This window comes from Callionymus lyra, chromosome 4, assembly GCF_982586985.1.
Source record: "Callionymus lyra chromosome 4, fCalLyr1.hap1.1, whole genome shotgun sequence".
Classification (NCBI taxonomy): Eukaryota; Metazoa; Chordata; class Actinopteri; order Syngnathiformes; family Callionymidae; genus Callionymus; species Callionymus lyra.
In genome coordinates this window covers 2,312,549-2,335,048 of record NC_141821.1, presented here as the reverse complement: position 1 = coordinate 2,335,048, position 22,500 = coordinate 2,312,549, and the positions used below count along the sequence as shown (strand labels likewise).

Here is a 22,500-nt window from a genome sequence, read left to right as displayed (position 1 = left end):
GATAAAATCCAAGAACAGACATGTGATCTTGAAAGATTAAAATAAAACTAGAGGCAACAACAGAATAATGTTACGTTACATGAAGTGAGAACCTGGTATGTTAACATAACATATGAAGAGTTATTCAGAGAACTATAGCATCAATAACTAACTAGTTTACCAAACCATCCGTGTAACTCCAAATAACTCTTCATCCTCGTGTCACTTTTAAACAACTAACTAACTCCGGAGGTAGAAGATGCTTCCTCTTCTACGTGGAAATGATCAACACAGGCCTAGAGCGCCCTCTGGTGGTTTAGTGTGACAATAACATGTGAAATGATATAATAATGTGGTAATAATTTCACACATAAGTCGCTCCAGAGTATAAGTCAAACGGACAAACTATGAAGAAAACTGACACTTATAGTCCGGAAAATACTTGCTAATACGTGCTAAAGCTAATGTGGCTAAAAATTGCTGTATTTGCTGTGGCTAATTGGAAAAAAAACAACTATTTCCCGAAGGAGACCTCCTGAGGGATCGATAAAGTTCTACCTAAACCTAACCTAGATAACGTTCTTGATGCTGGAGCGTCTTTGGAAAACACACGTCCTGCTTTCTTCATGTCATCAAAGGAAACAGAAGACTGTGTGTCATGTGACTTGTTTTCCTTCTTACTCTTCTTCATGTAAACATCACTTCATGGAAGTTTCTCTCAGTGGTTTCCACACTGTCTGCACTCTCTTCTTCACCACCTGTGATGTTAACGTTGACGTTTGTGTCGACATCAAAGGATCCGATGATCACGATTATTGATACGATTGATTTACTTTTTGTTCTGGTTTTGTAAGTAAGTCATTCATATTTATAGAGCTTTTCTACACCAGGGTTACGAAGAACTTAAACAATCAAAATAATACTCAATAAAATATAAATTTCCAAAGCTTAGGAGCAACAGTCTGGAAGGATTTCTCTCCTCTGGTCCGGAAGTTCAGGAACCATCAGTAGATTCTGATCCACAGACCTCAGAGCCCGAGCTGGGGTGTAAGTCTGGATCAGATCCCTGATGGAAGGTCTGACCATGAATAGATCTGAAAGTAAAAACCAGAATTTTAAAATGATCCTGAAAGAAACTAGTGAAGAGTTTGAAGGAGAAATGTGAGTTCTTCTACTAGAGCGGCTCAGAATTCTGGCTGCAGAGTTTAGTATGAACTGCAGGCGAGAAGATCCTTCTGGTTTAGACACAGAATAAACTGTTACAATAGTCCAGACGAGGTTTGATTCGACACTTAATATCAGGAAACGTTTACTTTGAGATGTTTAACGACAGAAATCTCACAGAAATGACTCGTAAACAGTCAAATAAATAAATTGTTTCTTGGATTCATTGTTTGAAACTCAGTCTTTTTTCACATAAATTCACATTTTTTAATGTTTATATCTTAAATTAGGTACAATTCAGGTGAATCTTCCTCAACATTAATTCTAGAACGACAGTTTATACTTGAATTAAGACAAACTTTTGCTTGGATTTAATGTTTTTCATCGAGTCAAACTCACACTTGTTGATCGTTCCTTCTGTGGCGAGAGTTAAAGGTTTTTAAACATTTATTTGTCTTCAAAACTAGATCCTGAGTCTCTTGTTTAAACATTAAATGAAGTGGAAACGATTCAGATGCCGTCGAATCAAAAGACAAAAGAAAAACATTTGAGATTCTTTTATCGTAACTTTTGATCGTCAGATTTAAGCGAAAAACAAACGTCGTCACATGTTTCAAAACTAATGACCTCATGGAAGTCTCTCAGTAAAACTGGTTCAAAAGTGATTTTGCTAAACGAGGCGTTCATGTCTCAGTTTTCATGATGATGGGAGAGGAACATCTGAAACTGATCCAGGATCTACACGCAGCATGTTTTGAAGGAGATTCCTGACGTGGATCAGATAAACACCAGAGATATTCAGGGTTTTATCTTCACGACTGTTATCAGAGTCAACAATAATACAAGAATGATAACAAAGATAGAGTTTCAGCCCCGAGACCAAATAATCCACTTTGGTTTCATATGATGGCGATATGAAGTCACATGAAGATAAAGTGAGATGTTTGAAGACAAAGTGAGATGTTTGAAGACAAAGTGGGATGTTTGGAGAAAAGTGAGATGTTTGGAGACAAAGTGAGATTTTTGAAGACTAAGTGAGATGTTTAAAGAAAAAGTGAGATTTTTAAAGACAAAGTGAGATGTTTGGAGACAAAGTGAGATGACTGAAGACAAAGTGAGATGTTGGAAGACGTGAGGAGAGACAGTGTCGGACTAACAATGCTGGAGATGAAGAAGAGAAAGATGAGGTTTATGAGTGAAAGACATAAAGTCAGTGAAACCAGAGAAGCATCAGGACAAGTTTAGGGGAAGAAGACTTGATAAAGGAGACGTTTCTTTCAAATGTTCTTCTTTTATGTAACCGTGACCAACAACTGGAGAAGTTTCTCCATGTTCCCTTCATTTGGTCCCAAATATGCACAAACCCAGCGACTGCTTACATAAGTCAGGAAGCAGAAGTTTTTCCCAAACAAGGTCTTCCCTGAAAGACAGAAAAATCAATTGCACAATCCCCCCAAAATCCCTCCGAGTTGTGTGCGCAGTAATGAAAATCATCTCCCGAGTCCTGCCTGCACGTACGGAAACAGCTTTTACGACGACATCAGCACTTTTTATGTGCAGATCTGAGCCGTGATTCTTTCCATGCTGTTGTCCTGCGTGAGTCAGCGCTTGATTTATGCTGCCGGAGCGTAGACCTAGAATATGGAGCACCAACATTTAGGGAATATCTTTCATCGCGTCGGTTACATTCACTCTCTCAGGAAACACTTCTTGACTTCCTCCCGTATAAAGACTCACTCAGGCATGAGAACCTGAAATAAGATGTCTCTTGGCTCGACTCTCTTTTCACCACAGATCAGTGCATCGTCTGCATATATAGAAACATCCTGTGAAGGGAAGAGTCTTAACTTGATAGATCTGTAGAAAGTTTTCTATTTGTTGGCTGTAAGTTATGATAGCTGTGGAGGACGTCACGACTGCTGCTCTCTAGAAGAAGTTTAATTATTTTATTTTAAACACTTGAAATACAATCCATGAAATACTTATATATTTGAAATATTTAAAAGAGTTTGTTCCTGTGTCTCGTCAAAAGGCAGGGATCCAAAGATGGAGCCTTGAGGCACTCCTAATGTAACTTTGATATTTGAGAAACATTTTTTAATCCATCAGGTTAAGTTATAATTCTCTGAGATTTGAACCAGTGAGTCACGTCCGTTCTCTGCAGACACGTTGAATGACAGAACTACAACCACAACAGAACTACAACCACAACAGAACTACAACCACAACAGAACTACAACCACAACAGAACAACAACGACCACAACAGAAAAACCGCAGCAACAACATCAACTGCAACAGAACAACAACAACAACCGCAACAGAACAACAACCAAAACAGAACAAAAACAACAACAGCAACAGAACAACAACCGCAACAGAACAAAAACAACAACCGCAACAGAAAAAAAAAACAACCCCAACAGAACAACAATCACAACAATCACAACAGAACAACAACTGTAACAGAAAAAAAAACAACCGCAACAGAACAACAATCACAACAGAACAACAACCACAACAGAACAAAAGCAACAGAACAACAACGACCACAACAGAAAAACCGTAACAACAACAACCACAACAGAACAACAACAACAACAACAAAACAACAAAGACCACAACAACAATTGCAACAGAACAACAACGGCCAAAACAACAACCACAACAGAACAAAGACGACCACAACAACCGCAACAGAACATGACACTTGTATGGCCTCAAACTGCTGCTGCTCCCTTCAAGAAAAGATTTAAGAACGATTCACTGATTTACTTTCCAGAACTCGTGCCTCGTGCTCAGCCGGCGCCGCTGATGCCTTTGATTTTCGGACTTTGATCCCAATTGTTGGTTCGACTCCACGGCAAGAATCAACACAATGATTGTCGCGTCAACTGTCGTTAAAACCTGCATTTGTGTCTGTAAGATGTTTGTGAAATAAGCTCTGATTTATTTTAACTCATCTTTAAGCATAAGATTTAATATGGAAACTACATCATATTGTGAGTCAAGTCTTGCATCAACTTGTTGTGTCAACATCTCCAACATCGTAGGTGTCATCGTTCACCTCATCAAATCCAACGAGTTGTGTGACTTTCATTCATCTGGACTTGTGCGTCTTCTGCTGACGTTGCTGCTCGAATTCCTTCACATCCATCTTTCACACGCTTTCATATCCGCGACTTATTTCAGGAACTGTCTGGTCAGCGCGATGAAGGAATCCTTCTGTGGCGTGTCGTGCTGCGTCGACACACATATCTTCTCTGTGGGGGGCAGAGCTGCCTTCACGACACTCTCACGATCTTCGGTCGGAGAAGATCCTGGAATCTCTTCCAGATCCAACACCAGCGACAGGAAGTTGCAAAGAAGTTCAGACGAACCGAGGAAGATTCCGGAAAGTTGTTTCTTCTTCCAGACGGACTTGACCTCAACACGAGATTATGATTCTTATGATCATCAAACCTCTTACACTGAAGATCTTCTCACGTTTGCTTCTCATCAGAAGGTCCAAACCATCATGAAGGAAGCAGAGGTTCGACACCGTCCTGCTCAAGAACTATTATTTCAGAGGTTACATCACTTTAAAATGTTCTCTATCTTCGCTTCACCCGAGAGTTCCCATGATGCTCGGAGGGAGATCAGCAGGTTCTCCAGTTCTGTTGTTGCGAGTCTACGTCAACGCGAGTCAACACGAGTCAAAACGAGTCAACACGAGTCAAAACGAGTCAAAACGAGTCAACACGAGTCAACACGAGTCAACACGAGTCAACACGAGTCAAAACGAGTCAACACGAGTCAACACAAGTCAACACGAGTCAACACGAGTCAACACGAGTCAACACGAGTCAAAACGAGTCAACACGAGTCAAAACGAGTCAACACGAGTCAACACGAGTCAAAACGAGTCAACACGAGTCAACACGAGTCAACACGAGTCAAAACGAGTCAACATGAGTCAACACGAGTCAACACGAGTCAACACGAGTCAACACGAGTCAACACGAGTCAACACGAGTCAACACGAGTCAACACGAGTCAACACGAGTCAAAACGAGTCAAAACGAGTCAACACGGGTCAAAACGAGTCAAAACGAGTCAACACGGGTCAACACGAGTTAACACGAGTCAACACGAGTCAACACGAGTCAAAACGAGTCAACACGAGTCAAAACGAGTCAAAACGAGTCAACACGGGTCAACACGAGTTAACACGAGTCAACACGAGTCAACACGAGTCAAAACGAGTCAACACGAGTCAAAACGAGTCAAAACGAGTCAAAACGAGTCAACACGAGTCAACACGAGTCAACACGGTCAACACGGGTCAACACGAGTTAACACGAGTCAACACGAGTCAACACGAGTCAACACGAGTCAACACGAGTCAACACGAGTTCTCAGCAACTAGTGCAGTGAGATCGGTGGAGAAATGGCAACAGCTCAAGGGATCCAAAGATGGAGCCTTGAGGCACTCCAAATGTAACTTTGATATTTTGAGAAACCTTTTTTAATCCACCAGGTAAAGTTATATTTCTCTGAGATTTGAACCAGTGAGTCACGTCCGTTCAACAGCTCAAGGTCACGGTCAGCCTTATTGTCCTTAGATGTACCAGACGTATGTGACTTCACTGCCACCTGATCTCACAAGAAACAGGACAAAGAAAACAACGTGACTTTCTTTATGTTCACGTCTATTGAACCTCCTGCTCGTGTCGCCGTCGTTCCAGACTTGCCTTCATCCCAGAAACTTCTTGTAATGAAGGTGTTTCCTAATCAACTGATATCATTTCTCTATCAACGACTCTGAGTCTCTCCTGGATGACAGAGCTCCTAACACATCGAGAGAGTTATACTCGTATCCATTTTTCTTTTACCCAAAGATTTGAAACAAAGACACAACATAGAAACATCACCTAGAGCCGAGACCAACCTTCTTACCTCCCGCAGTGATGATGTTTTTGAAGGGAGTTCCCTGAGCGGGAATCGAACCCAGGACGGCGAACACAACAACACAACTCCAGCAGCAACAACACTGTTTTTTTCAGAGAAAAAACATGTTATATAAGAGTGTGTTGATATGTACCACGATATATAGTGATATATAGTGATAGTGTATTAACAAGTATATATGTGTAGTATTGTCCAGTACTTGACTCTGGTGTTGTGATAGTGTAGTAACAAGTATATATTTGTAGTAGTGTCCAGTACTTGAGTATGGTGTTGTGATAGTGTAGTAACAAGTATATATGTGTAGTATTGTCCAGTACCTGAGTATGGTGTTGTGATAGTGTAGTAACAAGTATATATGTGTAGTATTGTCCAGTACTTGACTCTGGTGTTGTGATAGTGTAGTAACAGGTATATATGTGTAGTATTGTCCAGTACTTGACTCTGGTGTTGTGATAGTGTAGTAACAAGTATATTTGTGTAGTATTGTCCAGTACTTGACTCTGGTGTTGTGATAGTGTTGTAACAAGTATATATGTGTAGTATTGTCCAGTTAATGACTCTGGTGTTGTGATAGTGTAGTAACAAGTATATTTGTGTAGTATTGTCCAGTACTTGACTCTGTTGTTGTGATAGTGTAGTAACAAGTATATTTGTGTAGTATTGTCCAGTACTTGACTCTGGTGTTGTGATAGTGTTGTAACAAGTATATATGTGTAGTATTGTCCAGTACTTGACTCTGGTGTTGTGATAGTGTAGTAACAAGTATATTTGTGTAGTATTGTCCAGTACTTGACTCTGGTGTTGTGATAGTGTAGTAACAAGTATATATGTGTAGTATTGTCCAGTACTTGACTCTGGTGTTGTGATAGTGTAGTAACAAGTATATTTGTGTAGTATTGTCCAGTACTTGACTCTGGTGTTGTGATAGTGTAGTAACAAGTATATTTGTGTAGTATTGTCCAGTACTTGAATCTGGTGTTGTGATAGTGTAGTAACAAGTATATTTGTGTAGTATTGTCCAGTACTTGACTCTGGTGTTGTGATAGTGTAGTAACAAGTATATTTGTGTAGTATTGTCCAGTACTTGACTCTGGTGTTGTGATAGTGTAGTAACCAGTATATATTTGTAGTATTGTCCAGTACTTGACTCTGGTGTTATAGTATTTACAGACCACATGACTCCTAACTACTTTCATTTGTTTACAAACAAAAACATCAGCTTTAAAAGCTGCTGGACTCACTGTATCCTCTCGTCCTCAGTCATCATTCTTCCTTCAGCTGCGGAGGACGTACTGACTGAGATGCTATTGAAGTTATTTAGTGTCAAACACACTATGATGCTAAATATAAATCTCAAAAGAACAAGATACTTTAAGTGAAACCTTTCATTGGTTAGACCGTGGTTCGAAAGGTCAAGTCCTGCCGTGGAAGGTCAACAAAGGTCAAAATAGTTGCAACTTCCTTGTGAACCTGGTTTTATGATGTTTTAAAAGTGATACAAGTGTGACATCTAACGAAACCTGCATCTAACGCCTCTTCTGCTCCGGCAGGTAAAGGAAGCTCCAGCATCTCCTCCGACATCAGCTCCAGCACGGACCTCACGCCGACCAAAGCTCCGAGGAATGTGTCTCCGAACGACGGTAACGCATCTGGTGCTCGTTAACCGCCTCCTCCTCTGTCCTCCTGTGTTGCCTATTTTTGGTGCGAAAACACTCCTGAGTCTCACATTACCCACAATTCAGCTGTGATGATGTTTTTGTTTTGCCACTTCTGGACGCTCGCTGCGAGGAATCTTATCTGGACCGGGCTCCGTGAGAGGAGGTCCTGGTTCTGGTTCTGGTCCTGAGAGTCGTCCCTGACACTGTTGCAGGTCTGACTCTGACTCGAGTCACAGAACCGTTCTTTACAAATCTCTTCTTCACGCTTCTCTTCTCGGTGTTCCGGCTCCAACGATCCGTCAGATTTACGAGGAGAGTCAGTCGCAGGAGTGTGTGTTGTGAGTCAGAGCTGACGGATTGTGCGACGCTGCCAGGAACAATAAAGTCCATGTTTGTTATGACACGTCTCCATAAATCCTTCACTTCCTGCTTCAGATGAAGTTCAAGACTTTATAACCGCGGTTCTCTGAAGGTGATCAGGAAGGTGACCCGGGTCGAGCCTGCGTGGTGTTTGGACTCTTGATGGAGAGTTTTGTCTGTAGCCATAGCTCTGTCCATAGACGCACAATGACACGGCAGTGACTGCACATACAGACACACACAAGAACCCACACAAACACACATGAAAGAACACAGCCATACACACAGACCTAAACAAACACACACACAAGAACAAGCACATAAAAACACACACACACAATAAACCACACAAACAAACAGAGAAACACACGCAAACACACACACACAAGAACATGCACATAGACACACACCCAAACCTACATGAACACATACACAAGAACAAGCATGAAGACACAAACACACACACATAAACACGCACACAGACATGCACGCACACAAATACGATCAAACACAAACCTGCACAAACACACTCACTCCTACACAAACACACATAAACACGCACACAGACACGCACGCACACAAATACGATCAAACACAAACCTGCACAAACACACTCACTCCTACACAAACACACATAAACACGCACACAGACACGCACGCACACAAATACGATCAAACACAAACCTGCACAAACACACTCACTCCTACACAAACACACATAAACACGCACACAGACACGCACGCACACAAATACGATCAAACACAAACCTGCACAAACACACTCACTCCTACACAAACACACATAAACACGCACACAGACACGCACGCACACAAATACGATCAAACACAAACCTGCACAAACACACTCACTCCTACACAAACACACATAAACACGCACACAGACACGCACGCACACAAATACGATCAAACACAAACCTGCACAAACACACTCACTCCTACACAAACACACATAAACACGCACACAGACACGCACGCACACAAATACGATCAAACACAAACCTGCACAAACACACTCACTCCTACACAAACACACATAAACACGCACACAGACACGCAGGCACACAAATACGATCAAACACAAACCTGCACAAACACACTCACTCCTACACAAACACACATAAACACGCACACAGACACGCACGCACACAAATACGATCAAACACAAACCTGCACAAACACACTCACTCCTAAACAAACACACATAAACACGCACACAGACACGCACACACACAAATACGATCAAACACAAACCTGCACAAACACACTCACTCCTACACAAACACACATAAACACGCACACAGACACGCACGCACACAAATACGATCAAACACAAACCTGCACAAACACACTCACTCCTACACAAACACACATAAACACACACACAGACACGCACGCACACAAATACGATCAAACACAAACCTGCACAAACACACTAACTCCTAAACAAACACACAATAACATGCACACAGACACGCACGCACACAAATAAGATCAAACACAAACCTGCACAAACACACTCACTCCTACACAAACACACATAAACACACACACAGACACGCACGCACACAAATACGATCAAACACAAACCTGCACAAACACACTAACTCCTAAACAAACACACAATAACATGCACACAGACACGCACGCACACAAATAAGATCAAACACAAACCTGCACAAACACACTCACTCCTACACAAACACACATAAACACACACACAGACACGCACGCACACAAATACGATCAAACACAAACCTGCACAAACACACTAACTCCTAAACAAACACACAATAACATGCACACAGACACGCATCCCCATAAACACTTGACACTTGTGTGTTGTGACGTCGTCAATAGACCCAATAGAAATAACTTTATTGACACCGAGATGAATCACACTTGACACTTGTGTGTTGTTATGTCAATAGAAATAACTTTATTGACACAGAGATGAATTACACTTGACACTTGTGTGTTGTTATGTCAATAGAAATAACTTTATTGACACCGAGATGAATCACACTTGACACTTGTGTGTTGTTATGTCAATAGAAATAACTTTATTGACACCGAGATGAATCACACTTGACACTTGTGTGTTGTTATGTCAATAGAAATAACTTTATTGACACAGAGATGAATTACACTTGACACTTGTGTGTTGTGACGTCAATAGAAGTAACTTTATTGACACAGAGATGAATTACATTTGACACTTGTGTGTTGTGACGTCAATAGAAGTAACTTTATTGACACAGAGATGAATTACATTTGACACTTGTGTGTTGTTATGTCAATAGAAATAACTTTATTGACACCGAGATGAATCACACTTGACACTTGTGTGTTGTTATGTCAATAGAAATAACTTTATTGACACAGAGATGAATTACACTTGACACTTGTGTGTTGTTATGTCAATAGAAATAACTTTATTGACACCGAGATGAATCACACTTGACACTTGTGTGTTGTTATGTCAATAGAAATAACTTTATTGACACCGAGATGAATCACACTTGACACTTGTGTGTTGTTATGTCAATAGAAATAACTTTATTGACACAGAGATGAATTACACTTGACACTTGTGTGTTGTGACGTCAATAGAAGTAACTTTATTGACACAGAGATGAATTACATTTGACACTTGTGTGTTGTGACGTCAATAGAAGTAACTTTATTGACACAGAGATGAATTACATTTGACACTTGTGTGTTGTGATGTCAATAAAAATAACTTTATTGACACAGAGATGAATCACACTTGACACTAACTGTTTAACAAATACACATTCCAACATGATCGATGAAATACCAGATGTAATATCATTAAGAAACAAATTAAAAGTTGTTTTCAATTTAAATATTCTTTGATTATTTGAATTCAATTATTGATTGTTGAAAGATGTATTCTTTTTAAATAATTGATTTATATTTTGTAATAATTAAATGGAAACATTTGTTTTCAAAACACAAATGAACATGTAGAGTTTGAAATTATAATTCAGATAATAAAAATATATTTTCTAATTTCAGTATTTTTTATTCAAAGTCTTTTTAAGTCAATAAAAATGGTTATTATATAGTAATTATATAAGAACAATAAATTAAATTAATTAAATTATAAAATGTATTGAATTTCAAAAAAGATTCGATTATTAAAACAAGTATTTGTGAAAAAACAACATTTCAAACATGTAGATATGAGAAGGTTCAACATGTCAATAATCCTGCACTGAACTCTCCAGCTGTCAATCAAAGTGAAGCCTCTTTACCGTCTGTTCAGAAACTGTTCTTCAAGAAGTCCTGCTCGAGTCTTCTGGGTGTAAAACCATCTTCTCATGCTGTGTCATCATCAATCTCACTTCTGCTGCATCACGACAACATAATTACATCCTGGTTCAAACTCCACCACAAGAAAACAAACTGCAGTGACGAGGCCTGAGTCAGCAGGTCAAAGAAATGAAGGTGTTTGAGGAAGAAGTTGAAAACAAACTTCTATCTATCTATCTATCTATCTATCTATCTATCTATCTATCTATCTATCTATCTATCTATCTATCTATCTATCTATCTATCTATCTATCTATCTATCTATCTATCTATCTATCTATCTATCTATCTATCTATCTATCTATCTATCTATCTATCTATCTATCTATCTATCTATCTATCTATCTATCTATCTATCTATCTATCTATCTATCTATCTATCTATCTATCTATCTATCTATCTATCTATCTATCTATCTATCTATCTATCTATCTATCTATCTATCTATCTATCTATCTATCTATCTATCTATCTATCTATCTATCTATCTATCTATCTATCTATCTATCTATCTATCTATCTATCTATCTATCTATCTATCTATCTATCTATCTATCTATCTATCTATCTATCTATCTGTCTGTCTGTCTGTCTGTCTGTCTGTCTGTCTGTCTGTCTGTCTGTCTGTCTGTCTGTCTGTCTGTCTGTCTGTCTGTCTGTCTGTCTGTCTGTCTGTCTGTCTGTCTGTCTGTCTGTCTGTCCGTCCGTCCTTCCTGCTCATGTTACCATCACATGTTGTTTTGTTTTACACACACACATGAACACACAAACATCACACACGCACACACACACACACACACACACACACACACATGAACACACAAACATCACACACGCACACACACACACACACACACACACACACACATGAACACACAAACATCACACACGCACACACACACACACACACACACACATGAACACACAAACATCACACACACACACACACACACACACATGAACACACAAACATCACACACGCACACACACACACACACACACACACATGAACACACAAACATCACACACGCACACACACACACACACACACACACACACACACACACACACACACACACATGAACACACACACACACACACATGAACACACAAACATCACACACGCACACACACACACACACACACACACACACACACACACACACACACACACACACACACACACACACACACACACACACACACACACACACACACACACACACACACACACACACACACACACACACACACACACACACTCACAGGCACACACTTGCACATTAGATTGAACGCCAGGTAGAAAATCTAAAGCATTTTATTCTTGTGTTTGTGTCTCTTATCTGCACATTGTTCACCAGGATGGTTTGCTGCTCATTATAATGTTCTTGAATTCAGGCTGAAAACTTTATGGATTTATCTGATTAACTTGATTCAAAACACACACGGTTTGATGAGACGCTTCTACTCGGTTGGTTTCTGGTGACAAGAAGACTCTGGTCTCCTCTCTGAAGACTAGGAGGGTCTAAAGTTAGAGGATCAGAAAACAACATTGTAGACAAGACTACAAATGTTGGGACAGAGTAACTGTGACTTTAAAGAAAAACTAGTTTCACAAAACGATCTAAATCAACTGGCGACGCTTGTATCTCATGAATCTTTTGAGTCCAGGACTGATGCATGTTGATCAGCTGCTCAGACATGATGTCATAGAGTCGTTGACGACGGTGGTGTTCAGTGTCACGTGGAGCGACACCAGGAACGTAGTCTGGACTCTGTTAATGGTGGGAACCAGTACCGTGTCCACTTCCTGTCAGAGCGGCGTGATAAGCAGTGGTCAGTGTTCGTCCTCCCACTCGTCTACTTTCAACCTCATCATCCATCACTTCAGCCTCTGACGTCTGTGCTTCTCCAAACAACATCGACGTCCAATGAAATCATGGAGAAACACTGATGTGTTAGCTTAGCCACCACTTCATGATAAAGCTTTAGCTTGTTCACGCGTCTTTTATAAATAAAGTTCAACAGTGTTTACACATATTTTATTAATAAAGATTTACATTGTTTAACCGACTTTTATTAATAAAGCTTTAGCTTCTTCACACATCTTTTATAAATAAAGTTCAACATTGTTTACACATATTTGATTAATAAAGATTAAGATTGTTTACACGACTTTTATTAATAAAGCTTTAGATTGTTTACACATCTTCATAAATAGCGTTTCAGATTATTTACACATATTTTATTGATAAAAAATTTAGATTGTATACACGACTTTTATTAATAAAGTTTTACATTGTTTAAACATCTTTTATGAATAAAGTTTTACACTGTTTACACATAGTTTATTATTAAAGATTTAGATTGTTTACACATATTTTATAAATAAAATTTTTGATTGTATACACGTCTTTTATTAATAAAGTTTTAAATTGTTTACACATCTTTTATAAATAAAGTTTTAGATTGTTTACACGTCTTTTATTAATAAAGTTTTACATTGTTTACACATCTTTTATAAATAAAGTTTTAGATTGTTTACACGTCTTTTATTAATAAAGTTTTACATTGTTTACACATCTTTTATAAATAAAGTTTTAGATTGTTTACACGTCTTTTATTAATAAAGTTTTACATTGTTTACACATCTTTTATAAATAAAGTTTTAGATTGTTTACACGTCTTTTATTAATAAAGTGTTACATTGTTTTTATTAATAAATCTTTGAATTGTTAAATCATTTATTTAAATATATATAAATTATGTAAATAAATGACCAGTAATTTTAATAAAACTTGTTCAAATTTTGGCCCAAAACATACCAACCCTAACCCAAAATATGATGTTTGTAATGTGGCCCCTGACATCAGTCATTGTTTGTAATGTGGCCCCTGACATCAGTCACTGTTTGTAATGTGGCCCCTGACATCAGTCACTGTTTGTAATGTGGCTCCTGACATCAGTCACTGTTTGTAATGTGGCCCCTGACATGAGTCACTATATGTAATGTGGCCCCTGACATGAGTCACTATATGTAATGTGGCCCCTGACATCAGTCACTGTTTGTAATGTGGCTCCTGACATGAGTCACTATATGTAATGTGGCTCCTGACATCAGTCACTGTTTGTAATGTGGCTCCTGACATCAGTCACTGTTTGTAATGTGGCCCCTGACATCAGTCATTGTTTGTAATGTGGCTCCTGACATCAGTCACTGTTTGTAATGTGGCTCCTGACATCAGTCACTGTTTGTAATGTGGCCCCTGACATCAGTCATTGTTTGTAATGTGGCCCCTGACATCAGTCATTGTTTGTAATGTGGCCCCTGACATCAGTCATTGTTTGTAATGTGGCTCCTGACATCAGTCACTGTTTGTAATGTGGCTCCTGACATCAGTCATTGTTTGTAATGTGGCCCCTGACATTAGTCACTATATGTAATGTGGCCCCTGACATCAGTCACTATATGTAATGTGGCCCCTGACATCAGTCACTATATGTAATGTGGCCCCTGACATCAGTCACTGTTTGTAATGTGGCTCCTGACATGAGTCACTATATGTAATGTGGCCCCTGACATCAGTCACTATATGTAATGTGGCTCCTGACATCAGTCATTGTTTGTAATGTGGCTCCTGACATCAGTCACTGTTTGTAATGTGGCTCCTGACATCAGTCACTGTTTGTAATGTGGCCCCTGACATCAGTCACTGTTTGTAATGTGGCCCCTGACATCAGTCACTGTTTGTAATGTGGCCCCTGACATCAGTCACTGTTTGTAATGTGGCCCCTGACATCAGTCATTGTTTGTAATGTGGCCCCTGACATCAGTCACTGTTTGTAATGTGGCCCCTGACATCAGTCACTGTTTGTAATGTGGCCCCTGACATCAGTCATTGTTTGTAATGTGGCTCCTGACATCAGTCACTGTTTGTAATGTGGCTCCTGACATCAGTCATTGTTTGTAATGTGGCCCCTGACATCAGTCATTGTTTGTAATGTGGCTCCTGACATCAGTCACTGTTTGTAATGTGGCTCCTGACATCAGTCATTGTTTGTAATGTGGCCCCTGACATTAGTCACTATATGTAATGTGGCCCCTGACATCAGTCACTATATGTAATGTGGCCCCTGACATCAGTCACTATATGTAATGTGGCCCCTGACATCAGTCACTGTTTGTAATGTGGCTCCTGACATGAGTCACTATATGTAATGTGGCCCCTGACATCAGTCACTATATGTAATGTGGCTCCTGACATCAGTCATTGTTTGTAATGTGGCTCCTGACATCAGTCACTGTTTGTAATGTGGCTCCTGACATCAGTCACTGTTTGTAATGTGGCCCCTGACATCAGTCACTGTTTGTAATGTGGCCCCTGACATCAGTCACTGTTTGTAATGTGGCCCCTGACATCAGTCACTGTTTGTAATGTGGCCCCTGACATCAGTCATTGTTTGTAATGTGGCCCCTGACATCAGTCACTGTTTGTAATGTGGCCCCTGACATCAGTCACTGTTTGTAATGTGGCCCCTGACATCAGTCATTGTTTGTAATGTGGCTCCTGACATGAGTCACTTTTTGTAATGTGGCCCCTGACATCAGTCATTGTTTGTAATGTGGCCCCTGACATCAGTCACTGTTTGTAATGTGGCCCCTGACATCAGTCACTGTTTGTAATGTGGCTCCTGACATCAGTCACTGTTTGTAATGTGGCCCCTGACATCAGTCACTGTTTGTAATGTGGCCACTGACACCAGTCATTGTTTGTAATGTGGCTCCTGACATCGGTCACTGTTTGTAATGTGGCCCCTGACATCAGTCACTGTTTGTAATGTGGCCCCTGACATCAGTCACTGTTTGTAATGTGGCCCCTGACATCAGTCATTGTTTGTAATGTGGCCCCTGACATCAGTCATTGTTTGTAATGTGGCCCCTGACACCAGTCACTGTTTGTAATGTGGCTCCTGACATCAGTCACTGTTTGTAATGTGGTCCCTGACACCAGTCACTGTTTGTAATGTGGCCCCTGACATCAGTCACTGTTTGTAATGTGGCCCCTGACATCAGTCACTGTTTGTAATGTGGCCCCTGACATCAGTCATCGTTTGTAATGTGGCTCCTGACATCAGTCACTGTTTGTAATGTGGCTCCTGACATCAGTCATTGTTTGTAATGTGGCCCCTGACATGAGTCACTATATGTAATGTGGCCCCTGACATCAGTCACTATATGTAATGTGGCCCCTGACATCAGTCACTATATGTAATGTGGCCCCTGACATCAGTCACTATATGTAATGTGGCTCCTGACATCAGTCACTGTTTGTAATGTGGCTCCTGACATCAGTCACTGTTTGTAATGTGGCTCCTGACATGAGTCACTATATGTAATGTGGCTCCTGACATCAGTCATTGTTTGTAATGTGGCCCCTGACATCAGTCACTATATGTAATGTGGCCCCTGACATCAGTCACTGTTTGTAATGTGGCTCCTGACATCAGTCACTGTTTGTAATGTGGCTCCTGACATCAGTCACTATATGTAATGTGGCCCCTGACATCAGTCATTGTTTGTAATGTGGCCCCTGACATCAGTCACTGTTTGTAATGTGGCCCCTGACATCAGTCATCGTTTGTAATGTGGCTCCTGACATCAGTCACTGTTTGTAATGTGGCTCCTGACATCAGTCATTGTTTGTAATGTGGCCCCTGACATGAGTCACTATATGTAATGTGGCCCCTGACATCAGTCACTATATGTAATGTGGCCCCTGACATCAGTCACTATATGTAATGTGGCCCCTGACATCAGTCACTATATGTAATGTGGCCCCTGACATCAGTCACTATATGTAATGTGGCCCCTGACATCAGTCACTGTTTGTAATGTGGCTCCTGACATGAGTCACTCTATGTTATGTGGCTCCTGACATCAGTCATTGTTTGTAATGTGGCCCCTGACATCAGTCACTGTTTGTAATGTGGCTCCTGACATCAGTCACTGTTTGTAATGTGGCTCCTGACATGAGTCACTATATGTAATGTGGCTCCTGACATCAGTCATTGTTTGTAATGTGGCTCCTGACATCAGTCACTGTTTGTAATGTGGCCCCTGACATCAGTCACTGTTTGTAATGTGGCCCCTGACATCAGTCACTGTTTGTAATGTGGCCCCTGACATCAGTCATTGTTTGTAATGTGGCCCCTGACATCAGTCACTGTTTGTAATGTGGCCCCTGACATCAGTCACTGTTTGTAATGTGGCCCCTGACATCAGTCATTGTTTGTAATGTGGCTCCTGACATGAGTCACTTTTTGTAATGTGGCCCCTGACATCAGTCATTGTTTGTAATGTGGCCCCTGACATCAGTCACTGTTTGTAATGTGGCCCCTGACATCAGTCACTGTTTGTAATGTGGCTCCTGACATCAGTCACTGTTTGTAATGTGGCCCCTGACATCAGTCATTGTTTGTAATGTGGCCCCTGACATCAGTCACTGTTTGTAATGTGGCCCCTGACATCAGTCACTGTTTGTAATGTGGCCCCTGACATCAGTCACTGTTTGTAATGTGGCTCCTGACATCAGTCATTGTTTGTAATGTGGCTCCTGACATCGGTCACTGTTTGTAATGTGGCCCCTGACATCAGTCACTGTTTGTAATGTGGCCCCTGACATCAGTCACTGTTTGTAATGTGGCCCCTGACATCAGTCATTGTTTGTAATGTGGCCCCTGACATCAGTCACTATATGTAATGTGGCCCCTGACATCAGTCACTATATGTAATGTGGCCCCTGACATCAGTCACTATATGTAATGTGGCCCCTGACATCAGTCATTGTTTGTAATGTGGCCCCTGACATCAGTCACTATATGTAATGTGGCTCCTGACATCGGTCACTGTTTGTAATGTGGCCCCTGACATCAGTCACTATATGTAATGTGGCCCCTGACATCAGTCACTGTTTGTAATGTGGCCCCTGACATCAGTCACTGTTTGTAATGTGGCCCCTGACATCAGTCATTGTTTGTAATGTGGCCCCTGACATCAGTCATTGTTTGTAATGTGGCCCCTGACACCAGTCACTGTTTGTAATGTGGCTCCTGACATCAGTCACTGTTTGTAATGTGGTCCCTGACACCAGTCACTGTTTGTAATGTGGCCCCTGACATCAGTCACTGTTTGTAATGTGGCCCCTGACATCAGTCACTGTTTGTAATGTGGCCCCTGACATCAGTCACTGTTTGTAATGTGGCCCCTGACATCAGTCACTGTTTGTAATGTGGCTCCTGACATCAGTCACTGTTTGTAATGTGGCTCCTGACATCAGTCACTGTTTGTAATGTGGCTCCTGACATCAGTCACTGTTTGTAATGTGGCTCCTGACATCAGTCACTATATGTAATGTGGCCCCTGACATCAGTCATTGTTTGTAATGTGGCCCCTGACATCAGTCACTGTTTGTAATGTGGCCCCTGACATCAGTCACTGTTTGTAATGTGGCCCCTGACATCAGTCACTGTTTGTAATGTGGCCCCTGACATCAGTCACTGTTTGTAATGTGGCCCCTGACATCAGTCACTGTTTGTAATGTGGCCCCTGACATCAGTCACTGTTTGTAATGTGGCTCCTGACATCAGTCACTGTTTGTAATGTGGCCCCTGACATCAGCCACTGTTTGTAATGTGGCTCCTGACATGAGTCACTTTATGTAATGTGGCCCCTGACATCAGTCACTGTTTGTATTGTGACTCCTGACATCAGTCACTGTTTGTAATGTGGCTCCTGACATGAGTCATGTAATGTGGCCCCTGACATCAGTCATTGTTTGTAATGTGGCTCCTGACATGAGTCACTATATGTAATGTGGCTCCTGACATCAGTCACTGTTTGTAATGTGGCTCCTGACATCAGTCACTATATGTAATGTGGCCCCTGACATCAGTCACTATATGTAATGTGGCCCCTGACATCAGTCACTATATGTAATGTGGCCCCTGACATCAGTCACTGTTTGTAATGTGGCTCCTGACATGAGTCACTGTTTGTAATGTGGCTCCTGACATGAGTCACTATATGTAATGTGGCCCCTGACATCAGTCACTGTTTGTAATGTGGCCCCTGACATGAGTCACTATATGTAATGTGGCCCCTGACATCAGTCACTATATGTAATGTGGCCCCTGACATCAGTCACTATATGTAATGTGGCCCCTGACATCAGTCACTATATGTAATGTGGCCCCTGACATCAGTCACTATATGTAATGTGGCCCCTGACATCAGTCACTGTTTGTAATGTGGCTCCTGACATGAGTCACTGTTTGTAATGTGGCTCCTGACATGAGTCACTATATGTAATGTGGCCCCTGACATCAGTCACTGTTTGTAATGTGGCCCCTGACATCAGTCACTATATGTAATGTGGCCCCTGACATCAGTCACTATATGTAATGTGGCCCCTGACATCAGTCACTATATGTAATGTGGCCCCTGACATCAGTCATTGTTTGTAATGTGGCCCCTGACATCAGTCACTATATGTAATGTGGCTCCTGACATCGGTCACTGTTTGTAATGTGGCCCCTGACATCAGTCACTATATGTAATGTGGCCCCTGACATCAGTCACTGTTTGTAATGTGGCCCCTGACATCAGTCACTGTTTGTAATGTGGCCCCTGACATCAGTCATTGTTTGTAATGTGGCCCCTGACATCAGTCATTGTTTGTAATGTGGCCCCTGACACCAGTCACTGTTTGTAATGTGGCTCCTGACATCAGTCACTGTTTGTAATGTGGTCCCTGACACCAGTCACTGTTTGTAATGTGGCCCCTGACATCAGTCACTGTTTGTAATGTGGCCCCTGACATCAGTCACTGTTTGTAATGTGGCCCCTGACATCAGTCACTGTTTGTAATGTGGCCCCTGACATCAGTCACTGTTTGTAATGTGGCTCCTGACATCAGTCACTGTTTGTAATGTGGCTCCTGACATCAGTCACTGTTTGTAATGTGGCTCCTGACATCAGTCACTGTTTGTAATGTGGCTCCTGACATCAGTCACTATATGTAATGTGGCCCCTGACATCAGTCATTGTTTGTAATGTGGCCCCTGACATCAGTCACTGTTTGTAATGTGGCCCCTGACATCAGTCACTGTTTGTAATGTGGCCCCTGACATCAGTCACTGTTTGTAATGTGGCCCCTGACATCAGTCACTGTTTGTAATGTGGCCCCTGACATCAGTCACTGTTTGTAATGTGGCCCCTGACATCAGTCACTGTTTGTAATGTGGCTCCTGACATGAGTCACTGTTTGTAATGTGGCTCCTGACATGAGTCACTATATGTAATGTGGCTCCTGACATGAGTCACTGTTTGTAATGTGGCCCCTGACATCAATCACTGTTTGTAATGTGGCTCCTGACATGAGTCACTATATGTAATGTGGCCCCTGACATCAGTCATTGTTTGTAATGTGGCTCCTGACATGAGTCACTATATGTAATGTGGCCCCTGACATCAGTCACTGTTTGTAATGTGGCCCCTGACATCAGTCACTGTTTGTAATGTGGCCCCTGACATCAGTCACTGTTTGTAATGTGGCTCCTGACATGAGTCACTATATGTAATGTGGCTCCTGACATCAGTCACTGTTTGTTATGTGGCTCCTGACATGAGTCACTATATGTAATGTGGCCCCTGACATCAGTCACTGTTTGTAATGTGGCCCCTGACATCAGTCACTGTTTGTAATGTGGCCCCTGACATCAGTCACTGTTTGTAATGTGGCCCCTGACATCAGTCACTGTTTGTAATGTGGCTCCTGACATGAGTCATGTAACGTGGCCCCTGACATCAGTCATTGTTTGTAATGTGGCTCCTGACATGAGTCACTATATGTAATGTGGCTCCTGACATCAGTCACTGTTTGTTATGTGGCTCCTGACATGAGTCACTATATGTAATGTGGCCCCTGACATCAGTCACTGTTTGTAATGTGGCCCCTGACATCAGTCACTGTTTGTAATGTGGCTCCTGACATGAGTCACTATATGTAATGTGGCTCCTGACATCAGTCACTGTTTGTTATGTGGCTCCTGACATGAGTCACTATATGTAATGTGGCCCCTGACATCAGTCACTGTTTGTAATGTGGCCCCTGACATCAGTCACTGTTTGTAATGTGGCTCCTGACATCAGTCACTGTTTGTAATGTGGCCCCTGACATCAGTCATTGTTTGTAATGTGGCTCCTGACATGAGTCACTATATGTAATGTGGCTCCTGACATCAGTCACTGTTTGTTATGTGGCTCCTGACATGAGTCACTATATGTAATGTGGCCCCTGACATCAGTCACTGTTTGTAATGTGGCTCCTGACATGAGTCACTATATGTAATGTGGCTCCTGACATCAGTCACTGTTTGTTATGTGGCTCCTGACATGAGTCACTATATGTAATGTGGCCCCTGACATCAGTCACTGTTTGTAATGTGGCTCCTGACATGAGTCACTATATGTAATGTGGCTCCTGACATCAGTCACTGTTTGTTATGTGGCTCCTGACATCAGTCACTGTTTGTAATGTGGCTCCTGACATGAGTCACTATATGTAATGTGGCTCCTGACATGAGTCACTATATGTAATGTGGCCCCTGACATCAGTCACTGTTTGTTATGTGGCTCCTGACATGAGTCACTATATGTAATGTGGCCCCTGACATCAGTCACTGTTTGTAATGTGGCTCCTGACATGAGTCACTATATGTAATGTGGCTCCTGACATCAGTCACTATATGTAATGTGGCCCCTGACATCAGTCACTATATGTAATGTGGCCCCTGACATCAGTCACTATATGTAATGTGGCCCCTGACATCAGTCACTGTTTGTAATGTGGCTCCTGACATCAGTCACTATATGTAATGTGGCCCCTGACATCAGTCATTATATGTAATGTGGCTCCTGACATCAGTCACTGTTTGTAATGTGGCACCTGACATCAGTCACTGTTTGTAATGT

The 22,500-nt window shown here is 41.4% G+C and overlaps 1 protein-coding gene across 1 annotated transcript in view; it reads left to right on the top strand.

Annotated features, from left to right (window-relative positions):
* LOC148080545 (F-box/LRR-repeat protein 7-like) overlaps positions 1–22,500 on the top strand; it is a 44,516-nt gene that overhangs the window by 2,010 nt on the left and 20,006 nt on the right. Inside the window, exon 2 of the mRNA XM_087790263.1 lies at positions 7,643–7,732. Within this exon, the coding sequence (XP_087646389.1) occupies positions 7,643–7,732 (90 nt within the window). The remainder of the gene's footprint in view (positions 1–7,642; positions 7,733–22,500) is intronic.